Raw genomic sequence first — 19,374 nt, 5'->3', positions numbered from 1 at the left:
GTGGGCATTCAGGAGGATGGCTCCGTGGTGGACGTGTTGGAGGCTGTGGAGTGCAGGTCTGCGGATGAAGACGTCGTGAAGGTAGAAGGGGCCTTACCACTGGCCCTACCAGGGGTCTAGTCCTCTGGGGGCCCATCCCTCTGCTCCAGGGTCTTGTGGGGCTGGAGCCAGGGTGACCACACTCAGGAATGGGGCACTGACCCCTCCAGAGGGGACCTGTTTTGCTCCCTGGTGTGGGGATCCCTGGCATCTTAAGCAGAAGTAATTTTCTTCCCCTCCTTTTGGTCATAGGACAATATTTCCCTAATTTTAGCAATCCACATGTCATTTCAATGTTTTTCAACTTCCTGTGTAAATAATATTTACTCAACAGATTTTCTTTAAATGCCTCGCTTTTTCAAACTTAATACTAATTTAGCCATTGAAGGGAAGGAAACAGTTCTTCCTTTACCTTTCATGTTCTTCCAGCTGGACTAAGAATTAAATTGACATGAGACAGATTAACAGGAGAAGAAACCCAGAGTTTTATGAAGTAGGCACAGAGGTCCAGTCATGAAATTGAGACCTAAAGAAATGACCATGGCAGGCAGTTTCTGTACTTTTTAGACAAAGAGACAATGAATCTTGGAGGGCTTGACAGGACAAAGAAAACTTCACTTTCGGAACTCTAGTTAGTAAGGAATTCTATCAGACAGGTGCTCTGACCAACTCAGCTAAGGCACACACCTAATAAGGAATTCTAGAAAGAATGTGGGCTGTGGTAGTAAATTAGTAAAAAGTTCCAACAGATGTTTTTACAGCTTTCTTGTTTTTCTTACCACTTTCTCTAAATTTCCAAGCTCAGTGATGACGATGTCTCTTAGCTTCTGGTTACAGGGAGGGCATCTTTCACATGGGAAATTTCCGGGTGCAGAGGGGAGGGCATGAGTGTCCTTGCACAGGTTGTCTCTTCAGTCTTATTTAAAATAACCCATATGCCCCTATGCCTCTTTATAAAGACATTACAGCCCATGGTCTTGATGTGCTAATTTTTTGTTAATATACATTAAAATAGATAACTGTTAAAATAAAAGTTCCTCCATGTGCCTCCTAACTCAATTTGAGTACCAGTGGGATTCAGCTCATGGTTTGGATAATCTGGCCATGGGGCATTTCTTCTGGGTTCTTTGTTTTAATTAGCTGTATTTATGACTCCAAATTCAGCCAGGAATCAGCGCATGGGTTATTTCATGTTCTTTGCAGGGGTCTGTGTGAACCACCTAATTTAGAGTTTCTGCCTGTTTTTTTTATTGGCACACTGGTTGGCCATTTCCTTTTGTAGCAGATACCTAATGGAGAAAGAACTTGAAGCTTTACAACTGTCCTTTCTCTCTCAAGTTGCTAAGGGAGCCCCCAGGGCCCATCCATTCATTCTAGAAGAATAAGGCAGTAGATTCTGTCTTCCCTCACATTCCTCAGGTTCCGGTTTAGAGGGGAAATGAAACTTGGTCCCAGGCTGAAGAACTTCCGTGTAGACAGAAAAGCCTCTAGGGTTCTCCTTGCGGTGGAAACGATTTGGGAGGGGCTGATTTCTTCTCATGGTGACCTACAGGAGCCTGTGCCTTAAGCCAGAGATGGTTTTGATAAAGAAGAATTGATGTGTCTGTGAGGCCTAATTAAAAAAAAAAAAAAGTTAATCCTTAGGAAACCCAAATTTGGCACAGCCTGCTTCCTGGGCTTGGAATGCTAATTCTCCCTGGAGACAGAAGGGGGACTGGCTTCAAAGCATATGCAGCCTGGCCCCGGGGCTCCTGGCGGGCCTTCTACTCTGTGGGCAGGTTTGATTAAACAAATCTAAAGCCTGTTTTATTCAGAGTTTAGGAAGATCTGAGCCAAGTCATACAAGCTCCTCCCCATGGAAGGAGAAATACTGATGGTGCGTGGTCCTTGATTGCCTTTGACAATGCACGTTATCTACTGTTCCCATGTCACGGGCGGGNGGGGGGGGGGGGGGGGTGGCATATGGAGATGGCATCTGGGGGATGGTGGCCCAAACAAATGGCCTTCGTCTGCAGCCCTCTACATCTGTGCTCCCTCCTGAGAGCCTGGGGGAGCCGCCCCAGAGTGAGGGTTCCCCCTCTGCTGCCCTGGAGAGCTCTGCCCTCCTGTACTGCCTTATACTTGCTAGTTTCCTCTGCACAGAAGAGAACTAGAAATATCTTCTGCCCAGCCTGATAGATACATTGTTTTGGAAGATGATAGTTTTGGGTTTGTTTTTGTTTTTATTTTTTACTTAACTGTCACTTTTGTGGCCTCACAAAGATGGAGCTTTCTTTGAGCAAATTATGACCTCATCTTCAGAAGAACAAACTGGAGTGAGCAGACCATCAAGCTTGGAGCTGCTTCTCAGACTTTTCTAGGGGAGCCCAGGCTCTGTTGCGAATCCTGGGGCCCAAGTCAAAGGAGGGATGTTAATGAATTGGCTGTGGTGCATTTGTCACGGGTTTAGTGTCAATATTTGTAGTAAATATCGCCTCCACTCTGAGACAAACAGCATCATCCACAGAGCTGCACCCTGGCCTCGGTGTCCTCCCAGGGGCATTTCCAACCATGGGGGACATTTGTTAGCAGCCCACGGGGAGACCCCCTTAGCCTGCACAGGTGTCATTCAGTTACTTCTTCACAGTTACAGAAAACGCTGTGTGCTCCCCGGGGAGAATCTTGCAGGGTTCACCAAAGATCTTTGTGCCTTGGAAGTTCTACGCATTGGGACTGTGATTTAGGTAAGGGAAAAAGTATGAATTTAGGAAGATGTAAAGACTTGGGATTGAATGACTTGGGGGCGTACAGAATCCGAGGACACAAATGATTTTGAAAGGCTAGATGGAAGCTTGGCCTAATCTGGCAAGATTGGGAGGGATAAATTTTAAGTTTTAACTTCTATGTAAAAAACCACATACACAGTAGAAGATGCATCTTAATAGTAGTGTGTGTGTGTGTCTGTTATTTAATTTTTTGCCACCCTGTAAAAATTGTCAAATTCACACAGAAATAGGGGTTTCTAGCTTCTTAAGAAAAATCACAAGGTCAGGTTGCTTCCTGGGACCCTCACCTGGAGCTGCCTGGAGGACACCCCTGTGCATAATGCCTGGGCCCCCCAAATCACCACAGTCCCCACCACTCCCTCTCGCTCCCCCATGGAGGCTTGTGGGGCATCTGTCACTTCTCGTCGCACTCCTGCTGATGGTTTTCTGATAGTAGATTTCAGAGGAAAGTGAGGCACGCCTTGTACCCTGGTTGCTATTAAAAATCAGCAACAAATGCCAGTCACCCTGACCGGGAATTCTGTCTTTCTAGGCAAGGGAGCAACACTGAAAACTGGAGTGTCTTCTGCTTACGGGTGTCTGGGGGGGCGGAGGGCCTTTGATGTCGGTCACAGAGAGATGGTTGGAGGACGCGTGAGTGTGTAGCCTGGTGATGAGAAGAAAAGGCCCAGGGGCGAGATGAAGAGGGGGACAGGACAGCTCTCTAGAAGCCTTCCAGGGGCCATGGTTCAGAGATAGAGTGGGTGTGTGCTCTTTAAATCCCCAGAGTGGAAATTAAAAGGGAGCCACGCCAGCTCACCCTAGAGAAAGAGAACGCAGAGCTCGTGAATCCCTTTGGTTCAGGTTTCAGAAGGTCAGCATCGGCTCCAAGCCTGACTCCGCCTCCGTCTCTGTTTGACCTTGGACAAATCACTTACCCTCCCTGAGCCCCATTTGTTATCTGTAAAACAGGGATGATGATGACACAGTGTGGAACCTTCCATAGGGAAAGTCTGTGTATATGGCAGAGACAGAACTAACAGTAATCAAAGTAATCCTTGAAAATCCCTGAGAGAACACCTGGGTTCAAAAAGTTCAAAAGACAGTTGATATTTAAAAAAAAAAAAAAATTGTCTCCTTGCATTTGAGCTGTGGCCAGATGTTCTGGGGCATTGTCGGTCAAGGCTAGTTTGAAAGGGAACGCTCAGGTACCTCCGTAAGTTAGACTGGAACAGAGTTGGTGGTAAGATACATGCCCATCTTTTATCCTTCTCTCTTACAACTTTTGCTGGAAGTGTCCTCAGATGGCAACCCCCAGTCATTGCAAGCACATATAACTGAATTTCTGCTTGTCAAATCTGCACGATAGAATCCCAGGATGGAGCTTTGGGGATGATTAAATAAGCTTATAAACGAAGGCATGTGGTGCTGGATCTATAATAGGTCAATAAACATTATATCTACATATCAACATCCATATTCATATCTGTGTATTTTAACCCCGACTTGATTGCGAGGTCTACAGAGTCTATGACTTTGTTTTATTAACGATGCTCTCCCCAGTCCTAAGCAGAATCTGGAACACAGTGGGGGCTCAGTAAATATGTGTGGAATCTACTAACAAATGAATGATGAATGAATGCTAGAGCTTCCCGGAGATAACAGGCCAAGAGTGGTTGCCTGGTCTTTATCAGAACATCTCCAGTGGTTTCCTGTCATTGGAAGTCTTCAAAGAGGGGGGAGAGGGACATGGCACTGAGTAAAGACCTGGCTCTAGCACTGTGATCCAAGGCTACCGCTGTTCTCGTGGGGGCGTTCCTGTGCCACAAATGTGTACCGAAAATGGACATGTGGGGACAGTGTATCAGGCATCCATCCAGAGGTGGAACAGTATGAATTCTGTTGTTGGGAACTGACAGCTGAGCTAATGGGTATTCGTAGTTAACATTTGTTGAGAATATAGTAGGTGACAGGTACTATTACAATGAGGACGTTAGAAATATTGACCTGTCTTGTCTTCACAACAAGCCTTCAAAGTAGGTGATCCTACTATCGCCAAGTTTGTACATGAGGAACGGGCACGTAGACGGGTGAGTAAGTCCCTGGGGCAGTGAATGTGGGGACAGAGTTCCCACACAGCGGCCCCTGGTCGTCTGGAATTGTCACCCTCTGACCCGCCTGTGAGCCAGGAGCAGAGCATCGTTCTCTGGCTTTCTCATCCAGCAGTCTGTGATCATGGACTATCTGAGTTTGTCGAGGACTTTTGTTTTCCTCCTCATCACCTGGAAGGTGACGTATTAGTTTCCTCTTGCTGCTGTAACGAATTACTGACACCTAGTAGCTCAGAACACAGCACATTCTTTATCTTACTGTCCTGGAGCTCAGGAGTCTAAAGTGGGTCCTTGGGGCTGCATTCCCGTCTCCTGGCGTTGTCCAGCTTCTAGAGGTGCCTGCGTTGCTGGCTGTGGCCCCTCCGCCATCTGCAGGTCGGCGCCGTAGTGTCTTTCACTCTTTCTCCCTCCCTCGCCTCTGGTTCTGTCATTGTGGTTCTGACTCCGCCCTCCTGCCTCTCTTTACCAAGGACCTTGGCGATCATGTTAGGTCCACCTGGGTAACCCAGGCTAATCCTTTCATCTCACCTCCTTATCTCAGTTACCCTTCCTGTGTGCATTAGTTTTCTACAGCTGTCATAATAAGTTCCCACAGACTCAGTAGCTTAAAACAACATACATTTATTTTCTCCCAGATCTGGAGTTCAGAAGTCGGAAATCAAGGTGATGGCAGGACTCCACTCCCTCCAGAAGCTCTAGGGGAGGATCCTTCCTGCGTCTTCCAGCTTCTGGTGGTTCCAGGTGTCCTTGGCCTGTGGCCGTGTCCCTCCTGTCTCTGCCTCCGTCTTCCCCGGGTCTTGCCCTTGTATCTCCACGTGGCCGTCTTCTAAGGGCTCTGTCAGCGGATTTAGGACCCACCCTAACTCAGGATGATCTTATCCAGCAGCCTTCATTACATCTTCAAAGACCCCGTTTCCGGATAAGATCACCTTCTCAGGTAGCAGGGGCTAGAACTTGGACATAGCCCTTTGGGGCTACAGGTGAACCCCCTACACCACCCTGTAAGAAATGTGTAAGGTAACACATTCCCAGGTGCTGAGAATTAGGGCATGGACATCTTGGGGGAGGGTCTTTATGCTGCTCCCCTAATGTATTTTCTTGTCTTTGCTAAGTTTCTTTAAAGGTCTTCAGAGGAAGGAAGAAAAATGCAATTTCCACATTGTAATTATGATTTAATCTTTGACTATCTATCCTTCTGATCAGTGAGCACCTCATGTGCTCCTGTGTCAGTAATTATACTGTTTGTCAGTGAACTGTGGTATCCGGAACCACAGTGGCCAGCCACGCTTCGTCAGCAGGGGAGGAACTCATTCAGGGTTGTAGAGAAATAAATGTAAGCTCATGCTGGTCTTGAAGACGTTATCCGCCATCTTTTGGCTGCCATAATTAAGTTCCCAGCTTTCCGGTGTCAGCTGGACTTGTGATAATGAGATGCTAAAGGCCTCATAAAAGGGCATTAACATTTTATTTATTTATTTATTTAATTATTTATTTATTTATTTATTTATTTATTTATTTATTTATTAAAAGATTTTATTTATTTATTTGACACAGATAGAGACAGCCAGCGAGAGAGGGAACACAAGCAGGGGGAGTGGGAGAGGAAGAAGCAGGCTCACAGCGGAGGAGCCTGATGTGGGACTCGATCCCAGAACGCCGGGATCACGCCCTGAGCCGAAGGCAGACGCTTAACCGCTGTGCCACCCAGGCACCCTGGCATTAACATTTTAAAGCCTTCTCTGCCCCAGGGAAGGATCTTGTTTCCAAAGTTGGTCTGAGAGGGGTAAGGGAAGGCAGTGGAAGTGCTGTAAAAAATACAAAGTTTTCTGCTACTCGCTGAGATGAGCAATGTGTGGGGAGCTGGTCACTAAAGAGAACCCAATGTCCCCTCTGGAGGACATCAGCTTTGACAGAGCAGCTCCTTTTCTGGGTTTGGCAGCACCTACAAAAGGCCATGTGAGCCCATTTTCCTTGAGTGGTTGGATTTGTAGAGTGGGTATGGTGGAAGGTAGGCGTGCCCTGAGCATGGTCCTTGGAGAAGCACATGGGAGCTGGTGTCGCTGAATAAGGTGGAGGGGCTTGGACTGGGACTGGTGTGGTAGGTGTTGGCTGGTGCGTAGGTAGTGGTGACATGCTGCACTCACCGGTGAGTTTTGTTTTGTTTTCATTTGGTTGCAAGTCATAGAAACCCAAATCCACTGTCTTAAGCCAACAAAGGGGCAGTGTATTGAGTTGTGCAACTAAAAGCCAGGGTGACTTCAGGCAAAGTTGGATCCAGGGGCTCATCTGGACTTGGTCTTTCTCCTCAAATTCTTCCTTCCTCTCTAGGGTTCTAGACATCTTCTTCCTGCAATCATGCTGTTTCCTGTGCCCAGCACTCCTCCCCTGTCCCATGCACCTGTGGACTTCCCACTGTCCTCTGCTCTTTGCTCAAGGCCCCCCTCTGTGCAGTCACCTCGTTCCTGCCATTGTGCAGCCTACGGGTCCTCCCCTCTGTGTGTCCCTAGGTAGATACATGTATTCGGGACTCGTCACATGGCACATCCCTGTGCATTGTGGCACGTCTGCCCCTTGAGGGCAGGGTCCGTGTCCCATGGGTTGGTCCTGTTGTCAGGCTCTATCCAAGTGAACAGTCACCACAGCACACGGTGAACACACCTAGCGACAGCACGCCAGACCCTGTTCTGCTTATGTCATAGTGGCAGTGTTCCACCTGTGCAGCCCCACGAGGTGAGTGTGAGTGTCACCGTGTCCTACGGCTCAGGAACCCGAGTTGCTGTGCTCAGTGCATTTTGAGTAAACATGAGTCCACTGCACGTCCACATCCGTCCACCAGAATGTGGACCAACAGTTCTTCCTGTGCCTTCGCTCGTTCTATAGACAGACGTTATAAAGACAGATGTTTCTGGAAACCCAGATTTTTGTGGAAAGTTCTGACTTTTAAGTGGTAGCAAGTCCTTCAGTTGAAAGAGCTCTGCAAGCACATCTTGCCTGGGGCTGCTGGTCTGACCTTCCTGCCCTGGGACAGCAGGACATGAANTGGAAGAGGCTCCCTGGTCGCAGGTGGGGGCGGGACAGGGGACTTTGTCAAGACCCCACAGGTGTCAGTGAAGGGGAGGCAGGGGTCTCACAGCGGTCTCTGCACTGACTTCTCTCGAAAGGGCCCTTGTCGGTGCTGGGCTACAACAGGCTTCCAAGAGGCTCTCCGACGGACCCTGATTTTATTTAGAAGGAGACAGAGAGAAATCCAAAGGAGGCTTAAGGCGATTTCTTTCTCTCTTAGCAATGCTTGGCAAAAATTCTTACAGAGAACACTGTTATTCTATTTCTGGGCATGAATTTCCTTCCCTTTGCCCACCACCAGGAGCCAGGCGGCTAAGAATAAGTTGTCAGGCAGCTTGGCTGTTATTGCCCGATTTTGTCCTTCTCTGTGCTGGCGATCTGGACTTTTATTGTTCCTTCCTAATTGGGGACGGGGCATGCATTTCCTGTTGGCCCGGGGATGGGTAAGCCCGCCTTCCCAGCACTTTCTTCCCATCAGCTCCACTGTGATTTCAATATGAATTAGCTCTTTTGTTCATTTCTGTCTTTGGCATTCCAATTAAGAGCTGACATTCTGGAATTGTTTCTGCTTAATGCAGAGAAATCTTGGCATGAGCCAGAGGAGGCCCGTGAGCCTCCCTGCCTCGCTCCCTCGGTCAAGATGACCACGTGCTCCCTGCCCTCCTCTCTCGGTGCCTCCTGTCCGTTCTTCTCGATCCTGCTCTGCTCAGGTCCAAGGTCGGTGTTGGGGGGGCGGTGCTAGGGTCTTGGGCCTGTGGATGTGTCTCGGGTATCAGGCAGGACCTGGGTCTCCTGGAGACAGATTTATTTTGTGTTCAGTAGGAGGAATGGGGACGCTCGTTGATGTTGTGGTGCTCAGTTCACAACTTAGACTCCCGCCGGGCAGCTCTGGTGCCGAGCAGAGTGTATCAGGGTTTCCCGAAGAACTCAAATAATTTGCACAAACTTTAGTAGTTAATGGGGTCACTTAGCCACAAGCAGTAGGCACAGGTGTGAGTGGATTTCGGTACAAAGGCGTTGTGTAGAAGCTGCTATTACACGTGACCCTTTTTCTAACACCTTTTGAGGGTATAATGGGTAGACCACAAACTGCACATATTTAAAGTATACAAATTTGCTGTTCCAAGTCATACATCACCAAACTCAAGACAGTAAGCATCCTCAACCCCCAGACTTTCTTCATGCCCCTTTGTAATATGCCTCTCCTGTCCCTCTCCAGTTGTCCCCAGGCAAACTCTCTGTCTCTGAAGAAGGATTGTCATTTTCTGGAGTTTTGTATAAATGGGATCATAGAAAGTGTGTTCGCTTCCTACGTCTGGCTTCTTTCACCCACACAGTTAATTCGAGATTCACGCATGTGGTTGTGTGTATCAGAAGCCACTCCCTCTTCCTGCCGAGTGGCACTCCACTGTATGACATATCGTAGATCCTCCCTCCGTTGGTGGACATTTGGCTTGCTCCTAGTTTTTGGCTGTCACATCTATTGCGGCTCTGGACATTCATGCAGGTTTTTGTCTGGACATAAACTTTTGGATTAGAAAAGTTGAATCATATGGTAAGTGTACGTTTAAATTTTAAAAACCTGCCAGACTTTCTAAAGCAGTTGCACCATTTTACACTCCTGTCATCAGGATTTGAGAGTGCTAGCTCCCCCATACCCTTGTCCACACTTGGTATGGTCCGTCTTTTTAGTTTTAACCAGTCTACTTGTACTTCCTTATAGATTAATGATGTTGGACTGTTTTCATGTAAGATTTGCCATCTACTGATCTTTGGTGAAATGGCTGTTCAGATCTTTTGCCCATTTTTTCATTGTCTTGTTTGCTGCATATTATTAAGTGTTGACAATTCTTTTGGTTACAGGTCCTTTATCCATTATGGGATTTGAAAATCTTTTCTTCTAGTCTGTGGCTTGTCTTTTTCACGATCGATAGGGTCTTTTTTCTTCTTTTTACGATAGGGTCTTTGGAAGACATAAGTTTTTCATTTTGATGAGGACCCATTTCTCTGTTTTTTTTTTTTCCTTTTACAGATTATACTTTTGCTGTTATATCTAAGAAATAATTGCCTAGCCCAAATTCATAAAAATTTTCTTATATGTTTTCTTCTCAGAGTTTCATAGTTTTAATTCTTATATTTAGGTTTCTGATCCATTTTGAGTTAATTTCTGTGTATCATGGGAGCTGAGTACATAAATTCATCTGTTTTGCATATGGCCATCCAGTTGTTCTGGCACCATTTGTGGAAAAGACTGTTCTTTCCCCCATTGAATTGTCTTGGCATCCCTTTTTGAATATAAATTGATCATATATGTAAGATTTAATTTATGCATTCTCAATTCTATTCCAATGAATGGATAAAGATACTAAGGATAGTAGCACATTCTCTTGATTACCGTTGCTTTGTAGTAAGTTTTGTAATTGGGATTAGTGGACCCTCAAGCTTTGTTATTCTTTTTTGCATTGTTTTGACTATGCTGGGTCCCTTCTCTTTCCATATGCATTTCTGGATCAGCTTGTCAATCTCTACTGAAAGGGCAGTTGGAATTTGGGAATTTTGATAGGTTTCACATTAGATCTGTAGATTGATTTGGGTAGCATTACCATCTTAACATTAAGTCTTCTGATCATGGACATGGGATGTCTTCACATTTGTACAGTCTTTATTTTCTCATGACAATATTTTAAATTTTCACAGTTAAGTTTTGTACTTCCTTTTTTGTTTGTCCCTAAGTATCGTATTCTTTTGGTGCTATTGTAAGTGGAATTGTTTAGTGATTTTTATTTTCAAGTTGTTCCCTGATAGTGTGGGGACACTTACTTGATTTTTGCCTATTGATCCTGTACCCTGTAACTTTGCTGGGTCTGTTTATTAGTGTTATTATTGTTTATTAGTGTTAATAGTTTTTTAAGTGGATTCCTTAGGATTTGCTATATACAGGATCATGTTGCCTATAAAGAATGATAGTTTATTACTTCCTTTACAATCTGAAGTCTTTTATTTCACTTTCTTGCCTAATTGCCCTGGCTAGAATCTCAGTAAAATGTTGAATAGAGGGGGGCGCCTGGGTGGCACAGCAGTTGGGCGTCTGCCTTCGGCTCAGGGCGTGATCCCGGCGTTGCGGGATCGAGCCCCACATCGGGCTCCTCTGCTATGAGCCTGCTTCTTCCTCTCCCACTCCCCCTGCTTGTGTTACCTCTCTCACTGGCTGTCTCTATCTCTGTCGAATAAATGAACAAAATCTTTAAAAAAAAAAATGTTGGATAGAGGGGCACTTGGGTGGCCCTAGTTGGTTCAGTGTCCAACTCTTGATTTTGGCCCAGGTCATGATCTCAGGGTCACAGGATCAAGCTCCATGTTGGGCTCCATGCCTACGGGGAGTCTTCTGGAGATTCTCTCTTTGCCCCTCCCCCTGCTCATGCATTCTCTCCCTCTCTCTCTCTCAAATAAATAAATCTTTAAAAAATGTTGAAGTAATGAGAATGGACATTTTTGTCATTTCTCTGATCTTAAGGAGAAAGTACTTTGTCTCCATTAAGTATAATGTTAGCTGCGAGTTGTTTTTTTTTTTTTTCTCTTTTTTTGGGGGGGACATGCCTTTTATCACATCGAGGAATTCCCTTCTTTTTTTTTTTTTTTAAAGATTTTATTTATTTATTCGACAGAGATAGAGACAGCCAGGGAGAGAGGGAACACAAGCAGAGGGAGTGGGAGAGGAAGAAGCAGGCTCATAGTGAAAGAGCCTGATGTGGGGCTCGATCCCATAATGCTGGGATCACGCCCTGAGCCGAAGGCAGACGCTTAACCGCTGTGCCACCCAGGCGCACCGAGGAATTCCCTTCTATTCCTAGTTTGCTGGGTGTTTTAGCATGAAGGAGTGGTGGGTTTTGTCAAATGCTTTTTGTGTTTATTGAGCTGATCATGTGCTTCTGCCCTTCTAGTGATACAGTGTTCTAAAGCTATTTCTGTGGAAGAAAGGTTTTGGAATATCTTGAAACTCCCAGGGCTTCATAGGTTGGGAGATAATAGCAATCTGGACCACCTCTGTTGGGTTTTCATTTTTGTGTTTGAATCTAGGTCTGTAAATTCATGCTGCTCAATTGTTTCTCAACCCCAAAGAGATGGGGAAAATTGCAGCAGCAGAGCTTAGTCTTAGACTCGAGAATAAGCTAGTTGCCGTCCGTGCCTCGTGAGTTAGAGTCTCAAGCAGAGTGTGTAGAGGGAGGCTTCTAGTTTGAAAAATTTGTTGTATAAACATGAGCCAGGTTTAGGGATGGACTTTCTGGAATGCCAGCTCTCTGGCGCAGACATGCTAATCAGGGCAGGAACCTGATCTGATTTGGCTCCTCCTGAGGAGTGTCCAGTCCCCTTGACACTGAGCTTGATGTCAGAAGCAGAAGCCCCTGATGTGTTTAGACGTTTGTTTAGGCAGCGGTGCGTAGGCTGGTTTTGTGCGTGTCCTATATAGTGAAGTGAAGCTAAGTATAAAAGTGTTTTTCCCAGCACAGCAAGGAATTGGGACAGTAGTCGTGGCACATCCCTCCTTCCACGAGCAGATCCCTGGTGTTTGCACACAGCCTGTGAGGGGCATCACAGACAAGGGAGTGGGGCCAAGTTATGTTACGTCATCATCTCCGGTAGCTTCTTACTCTGCTAAGTTTCTGTGCTTTTTGTTAAATCCATGGGGGCCTCTATCTGGTCTTAGGAGTGAAAGTGTCTAGCACCCCTCTTCTGTCCTGATATAACACGGCTGCTAAGCAGGTCTGAGGAGGGAAAATCAGAGATCAGTGCCAGATCAGGGACGGTGTCCACATGACCCGTACATAAATAACAGACACACTCGTCTTAGACCATCTGGGCTGGCCGCTCCGGGAGGGCAGGGCATTCTGTCAATTTCGCTCCGTGCCGATTCCCTCCCAGCTAGAGCAGCACCTGCGCACAGTGGGTCCTCAGCAAGCATTTGTTGAATGTATGAACCTCAAAAACCTCTAAAACCAATACCCCAAAGTAACAAATACCACTACGCAGTCACTCCCTCGAGCCACACAGCTGGTTTGAGAGAAGAGAAGAGGTCGCTGGAATCTCAGTGCTGTGTCTAGCCCGGTGTGGCCACGCTGGGGCGGGCACAGCTCCTTGGGGGATTAGGCTGCCCCCTCAGGCTTTTCACTGTTAATCTGAGAGTGGATTTGCTTCAGAGAACATTGCAAGGGTAGCTCCTGTTCTCCAGATCCTTCTCGGGGAGCTGGGGGTCTGGGCACCAGTGCTAGGTTGCCAGTCTGCATGTTTCCACTGAGGCCGAATCTGGACCTTCTTCACTGAGTTAACGGCAACGGTATAAGAAAACGTTTTTGTGATGGTTATCTGGGAGAGACAGATGGGCTCCCTGTTCTTATGCCCCAGCTCCAGCACCTCCCGGGTCTGGGGAGTTCATTCTCAGCAACCGTCAGCCATCAGCAGGAACAGAGTGGGTGACATCTCCCCTGTGGCCAAAGGGAAAGTGCAGAAGGACCTCTGTGTGGGCCGGTCTTTCCTTAGATTCCACCTCTTCCCACTCACGTCTCTCACACGTGCACTGCCTGAGTGAACGCTATCGCAGGCGCGGCTTTGGATGTCAAGGGTGAGGGGTGTTTAACTTGTCGGTTTTTTTGTTTGTTCATCTGTCTTCACCTTCAAGCTGGCAGCTCTGTGACGGGGGGTGGGTGCATCCCCGTCCCCCAGCGCCACGCTTGGCCCCATAGAGCAGGCGCTTTCTGAGTGGACGGCAAATGCAGTCTCATGGGGCGAGGGGCTTATTGGTGCCAGAGATGATGCCACCACTCACGGACGAGGGGTAGGCTTGGGGTCTGGCGGGCCTGGGTTCTAATCCTACCCCAGCTCTCACTCTGGGGAATCTTGGGGAATCTGCTTTTTTTTTTTTTTTAAGATTTTATTTATTTATTTATTTATTTATTTATTTATTTATTTGAGAGAGACAGAGCCAGTGAGAGAGGGAACACAAGCAGGGGGAGTGGGAGAGGAAGAAGCAGGTTCCCAGCAGAGCAGGGAGCCCGATGCGGGGCTCGACCCTGGGATCACGCCTTGAGCTGAAGGCAGACGCTTAACGACTGAGCCACCCAGCCGCCCCGGGAATTTGCTTTTCAGAACGAGCCTCAGAGACCAAATTTGTGAATGGTAATAACTAACATTTATTGAGCACTACTTCTGCATTGACATCTGAGCTCTTCGTGCATCTCAATTCATGTAGCCTCGCCCCTCCCCAGACAATCTGTAAATTGACTTATTTTAAGCATATCCTGAGATTAAGGTTATTGTCTTCCAATGATACAAACGTGTCCTCTTTTTCTCTTAAACATTTCAAACGTCTGTAGAGAAATTCACTCATGTCAGGAGCTAATGAACATAAAAAGCAGCACCACAAAGTAGAGCTAGAGCGCCTTGTCCAGCCAAGAGTTACACGGACCCACAAGACATGACAGTCCTAGCTGAAAGGAGTCACCTGAGAAGCTCACAGATTTTCTCCAAATATGCAGGGAATTCAGCATGAGCAATTTATTAGCATTCTATTGATGTGTATTGCCAGGTCAATATGGACTTTCAGAGAGTAATGCTGCTTTTTGCAGCTGCTGGAAGTATAAATTCTGTCTCAGTTGAAAACAGGGAACAGGATTTCTCAGAGTGGATGGAGTGGCTCATGCAGCCGCCTGTTACACAAATGGACTCTTATCTCTTCCATTTTCAAGAAGCATGGATTTCCAGCAGTAAGAGATCATTTATATTCGTACAATCAATATATTCATTCTTTACTGATTACATCTTCTAAACTGCTCTTGGATTAATTTGCCATGGAGACATTTAAGGTTGAACTTGAAATGCTAAAAGAAAATCTCAGATTTCAAAGCACTTCTGTTGCCTTCTGTTCCCCCTGTGGCGTTGGGTCAGCCTTCTAAGGAGCCCCCATCCCAAATGTGCTGTGTATATTTCACCACTTCTAAAGCTTAGTGTAACAGGCTCTTTTTAAAAATTAAAGACCTCAGCCCCAAGCGATTGCCCTAATAAAGTCATCCCTTCTTGCTCCAGACAGCTGAGCACTTTCCATCAGCAAGGGTTCCAAGCGTATCACTCCCCAGGGTGTACGTTCCCAAGAAGAGAGAGAGGAATATATGAACGAGTTCCTGACATCCTTTGTGTCTAACATTTAATAAATATTTGGGTTACACTCCGACTTCTTTTCCTTCGAGCACAGTTATGCAAAGAGCAGTAGACGGCTGTGTGCGGAGATAGTCTGTGCATCTGAAGGTCACTCCTGGGGACTGCTGGTTTCCCATATGCCTTCCTGGACAGCCTCCTTGAGTGACAAAACAATACTGGGAATCTTGTGGGATTTTCCAGCTCTGAATTCCAGTGCTTGCACTTGGCCCTGGTTCGGGCAGAACGGACTTTGGTCAAGTGCACTGGGCGAATGAATTTTGGTTTCATAAATATGATGTAAATAATACAGAATAAGTAACCCCTGTGCTGGGATACCACTTCCTTGCCTGTGCCCATGTAGACATCACTAATCAATCCCAGCACTCCTTCTGTTAGAGCCCAGGTTCCTTCTCAAGACAGAGCTCCCTAGAGCAGCCACTGTGAGCCGATTTGCATTGGCAAGTGAGATGAACCTGTTTCCTATTTCTGGTAGAGTCTGGGGGGCTAAGAAAGGGTTTAGTAAGCGTTGAAGCGTGTGGTGCTATTGGGGCCATGCGTGGACCTCAACGTTCGATGTGTTGCATGGAAAACAAAACAAAACCAAACCCTTCTGTGCTGCAGCACTGACATCCTATCATATTCCATTGACCCTTGAACAACACAGGGGTCAGGGGTGCCAAGTACCCCCACACCCTGCACAATCAAAAAATCCATGTATAATTCTGACTCCCCCAAAACTTAACTACTAACAGCCTACTGTTGGCGGGAAGCCTTACCAATAATGTAAATAGTCAATGAACCATATTTTGTATGTTCTATGTATCCTATACTTTATTTTCACAATAAAATACTCCAGAGAAAATAAGATGTTATTAAGAAAATCATAAGAAAGAGAAAATACTTTCACAGTACATACTGTATTTATGGGGAAAAAATCCACATGTGGGTGGCCCCATGCAGTTCAAACCTGTATTGCTCAAGGGTCAGCTGTCTATCAGGATGTCCTTAGGCCAGAGGCCATAAAATGACAGGCTTTGAGGCAAATATAGCCCTCAAGACATGCTCTGTTTGGCCAGGAAAGTTCTTTATAAAATATATATACTTAGATGCCAACATTCAAAAATTAGTCACTTTCACCAAAACCCTGGATTTCCTGTTTCTCTTGCAAAGTTGGATCTCTGGACGCAGCCCCAGGGTTCCTGCATAGCAATGGCAGGCCAGTGAGTAGAGCTGTCCCCTTTGTGCGGGGCTTGTGGGTCTCCCTTGAGTTTGCCACAGTCTCCAAGAGCAGACCCCTTCTTCCTCTTTTGGGTCACCTCCCTGGTGTGGGAGGGGTTTGGTTGTTGAGCCAACACCCCGAAGCCCCACCCCAGGCCAGTCGTGTGGGAAAAATAGGGTCTAACTGTGTGGCTGAATGGAATTCTAGTATAAATGCATTAGGTCAGTTAGCTGTGTTAGGTGAGAAATAGAACAACGTACGAGGTGCAATTACATTTATGTGCCACCAATGTAAGTAGGGGTTTCCACAGAGCTGAGTCATTTAACGTAAGAACTGTTCGAATTTCACCACGAGGCTACTTCTCAGGCTGGGCAGAGCAGAATTTCATGTAGCCCGGGCCATGCAGGCATGGATGCAGACGCCATCAGGGAGCATCCGGTGACGCTGTGTTGCGAGGCACCACTTGCTAAGCCCCATGACCGGCAGCCGCGAGCGCATCTGGTCTCCGACGGTGCCTCCTGGCTCGGATCTTTCACGACCCTCTCTCCTACATTCCAGTCTTGCAGCAACTGGTGGCTAGGACCATCATGTATATTCATGTTTTCCCTTCACCTGGAGTCTCAGAGATGAAATCTCTCCGCTGCCAGTTTGTATACCTAGAGTTCATAATTCACAGTTCTTTTATAGAAAAGTTTCTTCTCTAAAAGAAATGTTCCTAAGTAAGTGCTTTCAAAATAAGTTTGGAAAGCATGAACCCTCTCTTTCCCCTGAGAATATGATTATGCTGCCAAAATGCTTTCCTTTTATGGGACTAATTTATGTGCAAACCCCGAACACCTAAGCCTGTGACTCTGACATCCATGCCAATGGAACCTCATTACGACAGGCCCAGTGAGCGCAGTCGGGCAGGCGCGGGGAGCCGGGCAGCGCCATATGCTGGGCTTTCACCAGATAAACAGCTCCTGATCCCTTCTGGGGCACCATTTGATGAATACGAAGGGCTTGGATCTTTTCCTAAGCTAACAAGCGTTGGTGGTGCTTTTAAAATCTCCCAATGTCAAGGGATGAGATGCTCACATGAAAACATTCCGCAGATAAGCGTATGCTAAACTTTACGACAAATCATCATCTTGGGCCGAATTTGCTTGTGTAGTTTTGTTATTTTAAGGGGCAAGGAAAGTTTTGGAAGCACTTTGTGAGGGTAGGCTCAAACCTCGTTGAATATGATTTGGACAGAATTTTTTCTCCTAGTGTGAAAGGACCAGAATTCTCTTATTTCTGCATGGACGTGGCCCAGCAAGCAGAATGCAGGAACTGTGCTCTGCACTGAGCAGGAGATGAAGTCGGACAAGAGGGGGCATTAGGGGGCCCTCCTGTGCAGGAGACGTCCTGGGCTCCTCAACTGCACGTGATCAGCAGCCCCTCCTTGTAGTTCAAGTGGACTGAAACCAGGGAGGTCTGACCACCCTGCAGGTGATTGTTCCATCGATCAGTCTTCTTGCTCAGGCGGGCCTCCTCCAGGGCTGGGACCCATTTTGTGCCCTTGCAGTTATGCCCAGAACCCACCATATGTCATCCCTGGCCCCTAGCTGGGCCTGAGGTTTGAACCCGACTCGTGTGAATTCTCTGTGCCTTTAAGACAGACTTGTCCCTCCCCCCACCCCCCAGTCTGCGTCTCGGTGTGGGGTGTCATCGGACAGTCTCCGAGGTCTCTTTCAGCACCAGAACCTCGGGGTTCTGAAATGAAGGTGTGTGTTAGGTGGGAAAAGACAGAAGCTCAGCGGCCTCTGTTCTGCCCGCACTGGCCCCGAGGTGTGCACTTGCCAAGAAGTCTGGAGAGCCAGGCAGGTACGGGCTGGCTCTGGACCCACCACTCTGGAGTCATGAGGAAAGGGCGCCTCCCAGGCACTGTCCAGCTCGGGAAGCCAGACTGGCTGAAAAGAAATGTGACTGCGTGCAAAGTTGTGGTCAGGCCTGGAAAGGCCGACTTGGGGAGTCTCCTGAGAGCAGGAGCCTTGGCGGGACTGGCGGAGCTGCTGAGGGCTTATTGGCTGAGGGGGTGCGGAGGGGCTCACAGCCTGCAGCCACTGGCCGCGCAAACCTGAGCAGCCCACTGTCTCTCTTGAGGCCCCTGCACAGTTCTCGTGTGTCTGCAAGGCCCCAGGCCCCAGGCCATGATCCTGGCTGCAGAAAATCAAGTAGGGCCACATGCTTGTCCTCAAAAGACATACCTTACAATCCAGGAGGGGCAGAGAAGTAAGCGTGACTAGGGTGAGGCTTAGCATATGAAGATACAAAAGATGGATACAGGTTCCTGTAGCCAGAGTCCACAGATGTTTTCTCCTAGAGTGGTCTAGGAGAATTAATTGACTTTGCATATTTATTGTTTCTGATAGTCTAAAGAATATATAAGCAACCTGTACTATTGTAGATGCAGACATTGCTACTTGATTTCGGTTCTGACGTTTGCATTTGTCTTCATGACCACACTAGGGACCCAGAGGGCTCGGAGCTGTATCACATGGTTATTTAACTCTTAACAATTCAATTATATGCATTTGGCCCAAGACATCGTGTACTCGCACTGACATACGTACATGTACATCTGTAGGTGGGAATGCTGCATCCGGTCATTTGGCTTTGTGCTGCTCTGCCTGTTAACGTGTAAGTGGGGACCCAGCGGCACAGTGTGCTGTAAGCACCTGCCCACCATTGTCAAAGACGCGTGGTGCCTCGTTCTGGGGGCCGGGCAAGTGGGTTGTGATGGCTTCCTTGACCTCTCCCCCTTCAGGAAGACGCTGAAGCGTGTGTTGTGGCCACAGAGCAACCCTTGACCCATGAAACGCTGGAGGGACTGAGATGTCTTTACAGAAGGCGTAGGCAGTGACAGCAACCGGAGGAGCCGGCATGCTGGAGTCCTGGCATCACTCGAGTGCTCAGAGCAGAGAGAAGTAATGGACTGACTTGCAGATACCACGCACCTCTGCCGCTGTGTGCTACGTGTCAGTTA

General features: G+C 47.2%; 1 protein-coding gene across 1 annotated transcript in view; it reads left to right on the top strand.

Annotated features, from left to right (window-relative positions):
* LOC105234635 (transmembrane protein 132B) overlaps positions 1–19,374 on the top strand; it is a 316,926-nt gene that overhangs the window by 274,816 nt on the left and 22,736 nt on the right. Inside the window, 1 exon segment of the mRNA XM_034637932.1 lies at positions 1–81. Coding sequence (XP_034493823.1) covers positions 1–81 — 81 coding nt within the window.

The sequence above is a fragment of the Ailuropoda melanoleuca genome, chromosome 12, assembly GCF_002007445.2.
Source record: "Ailuropoda melanoleuca isolate Jingjing chromosome 12, ASM200744v2, whole genome shotgun sequence".
Lineage (NCBI taxonomy): Eukaryota > Metazoa > Chordata > Mammalia > Carnivora > Ursidae > Ailuropoda > Ailuropoda melanoleuca.
The sequence above is the reverse complement of the archived record's forward strand: the minus strand, read 5'-3'. Positions and strand labels throughout refer to the sequence as shown.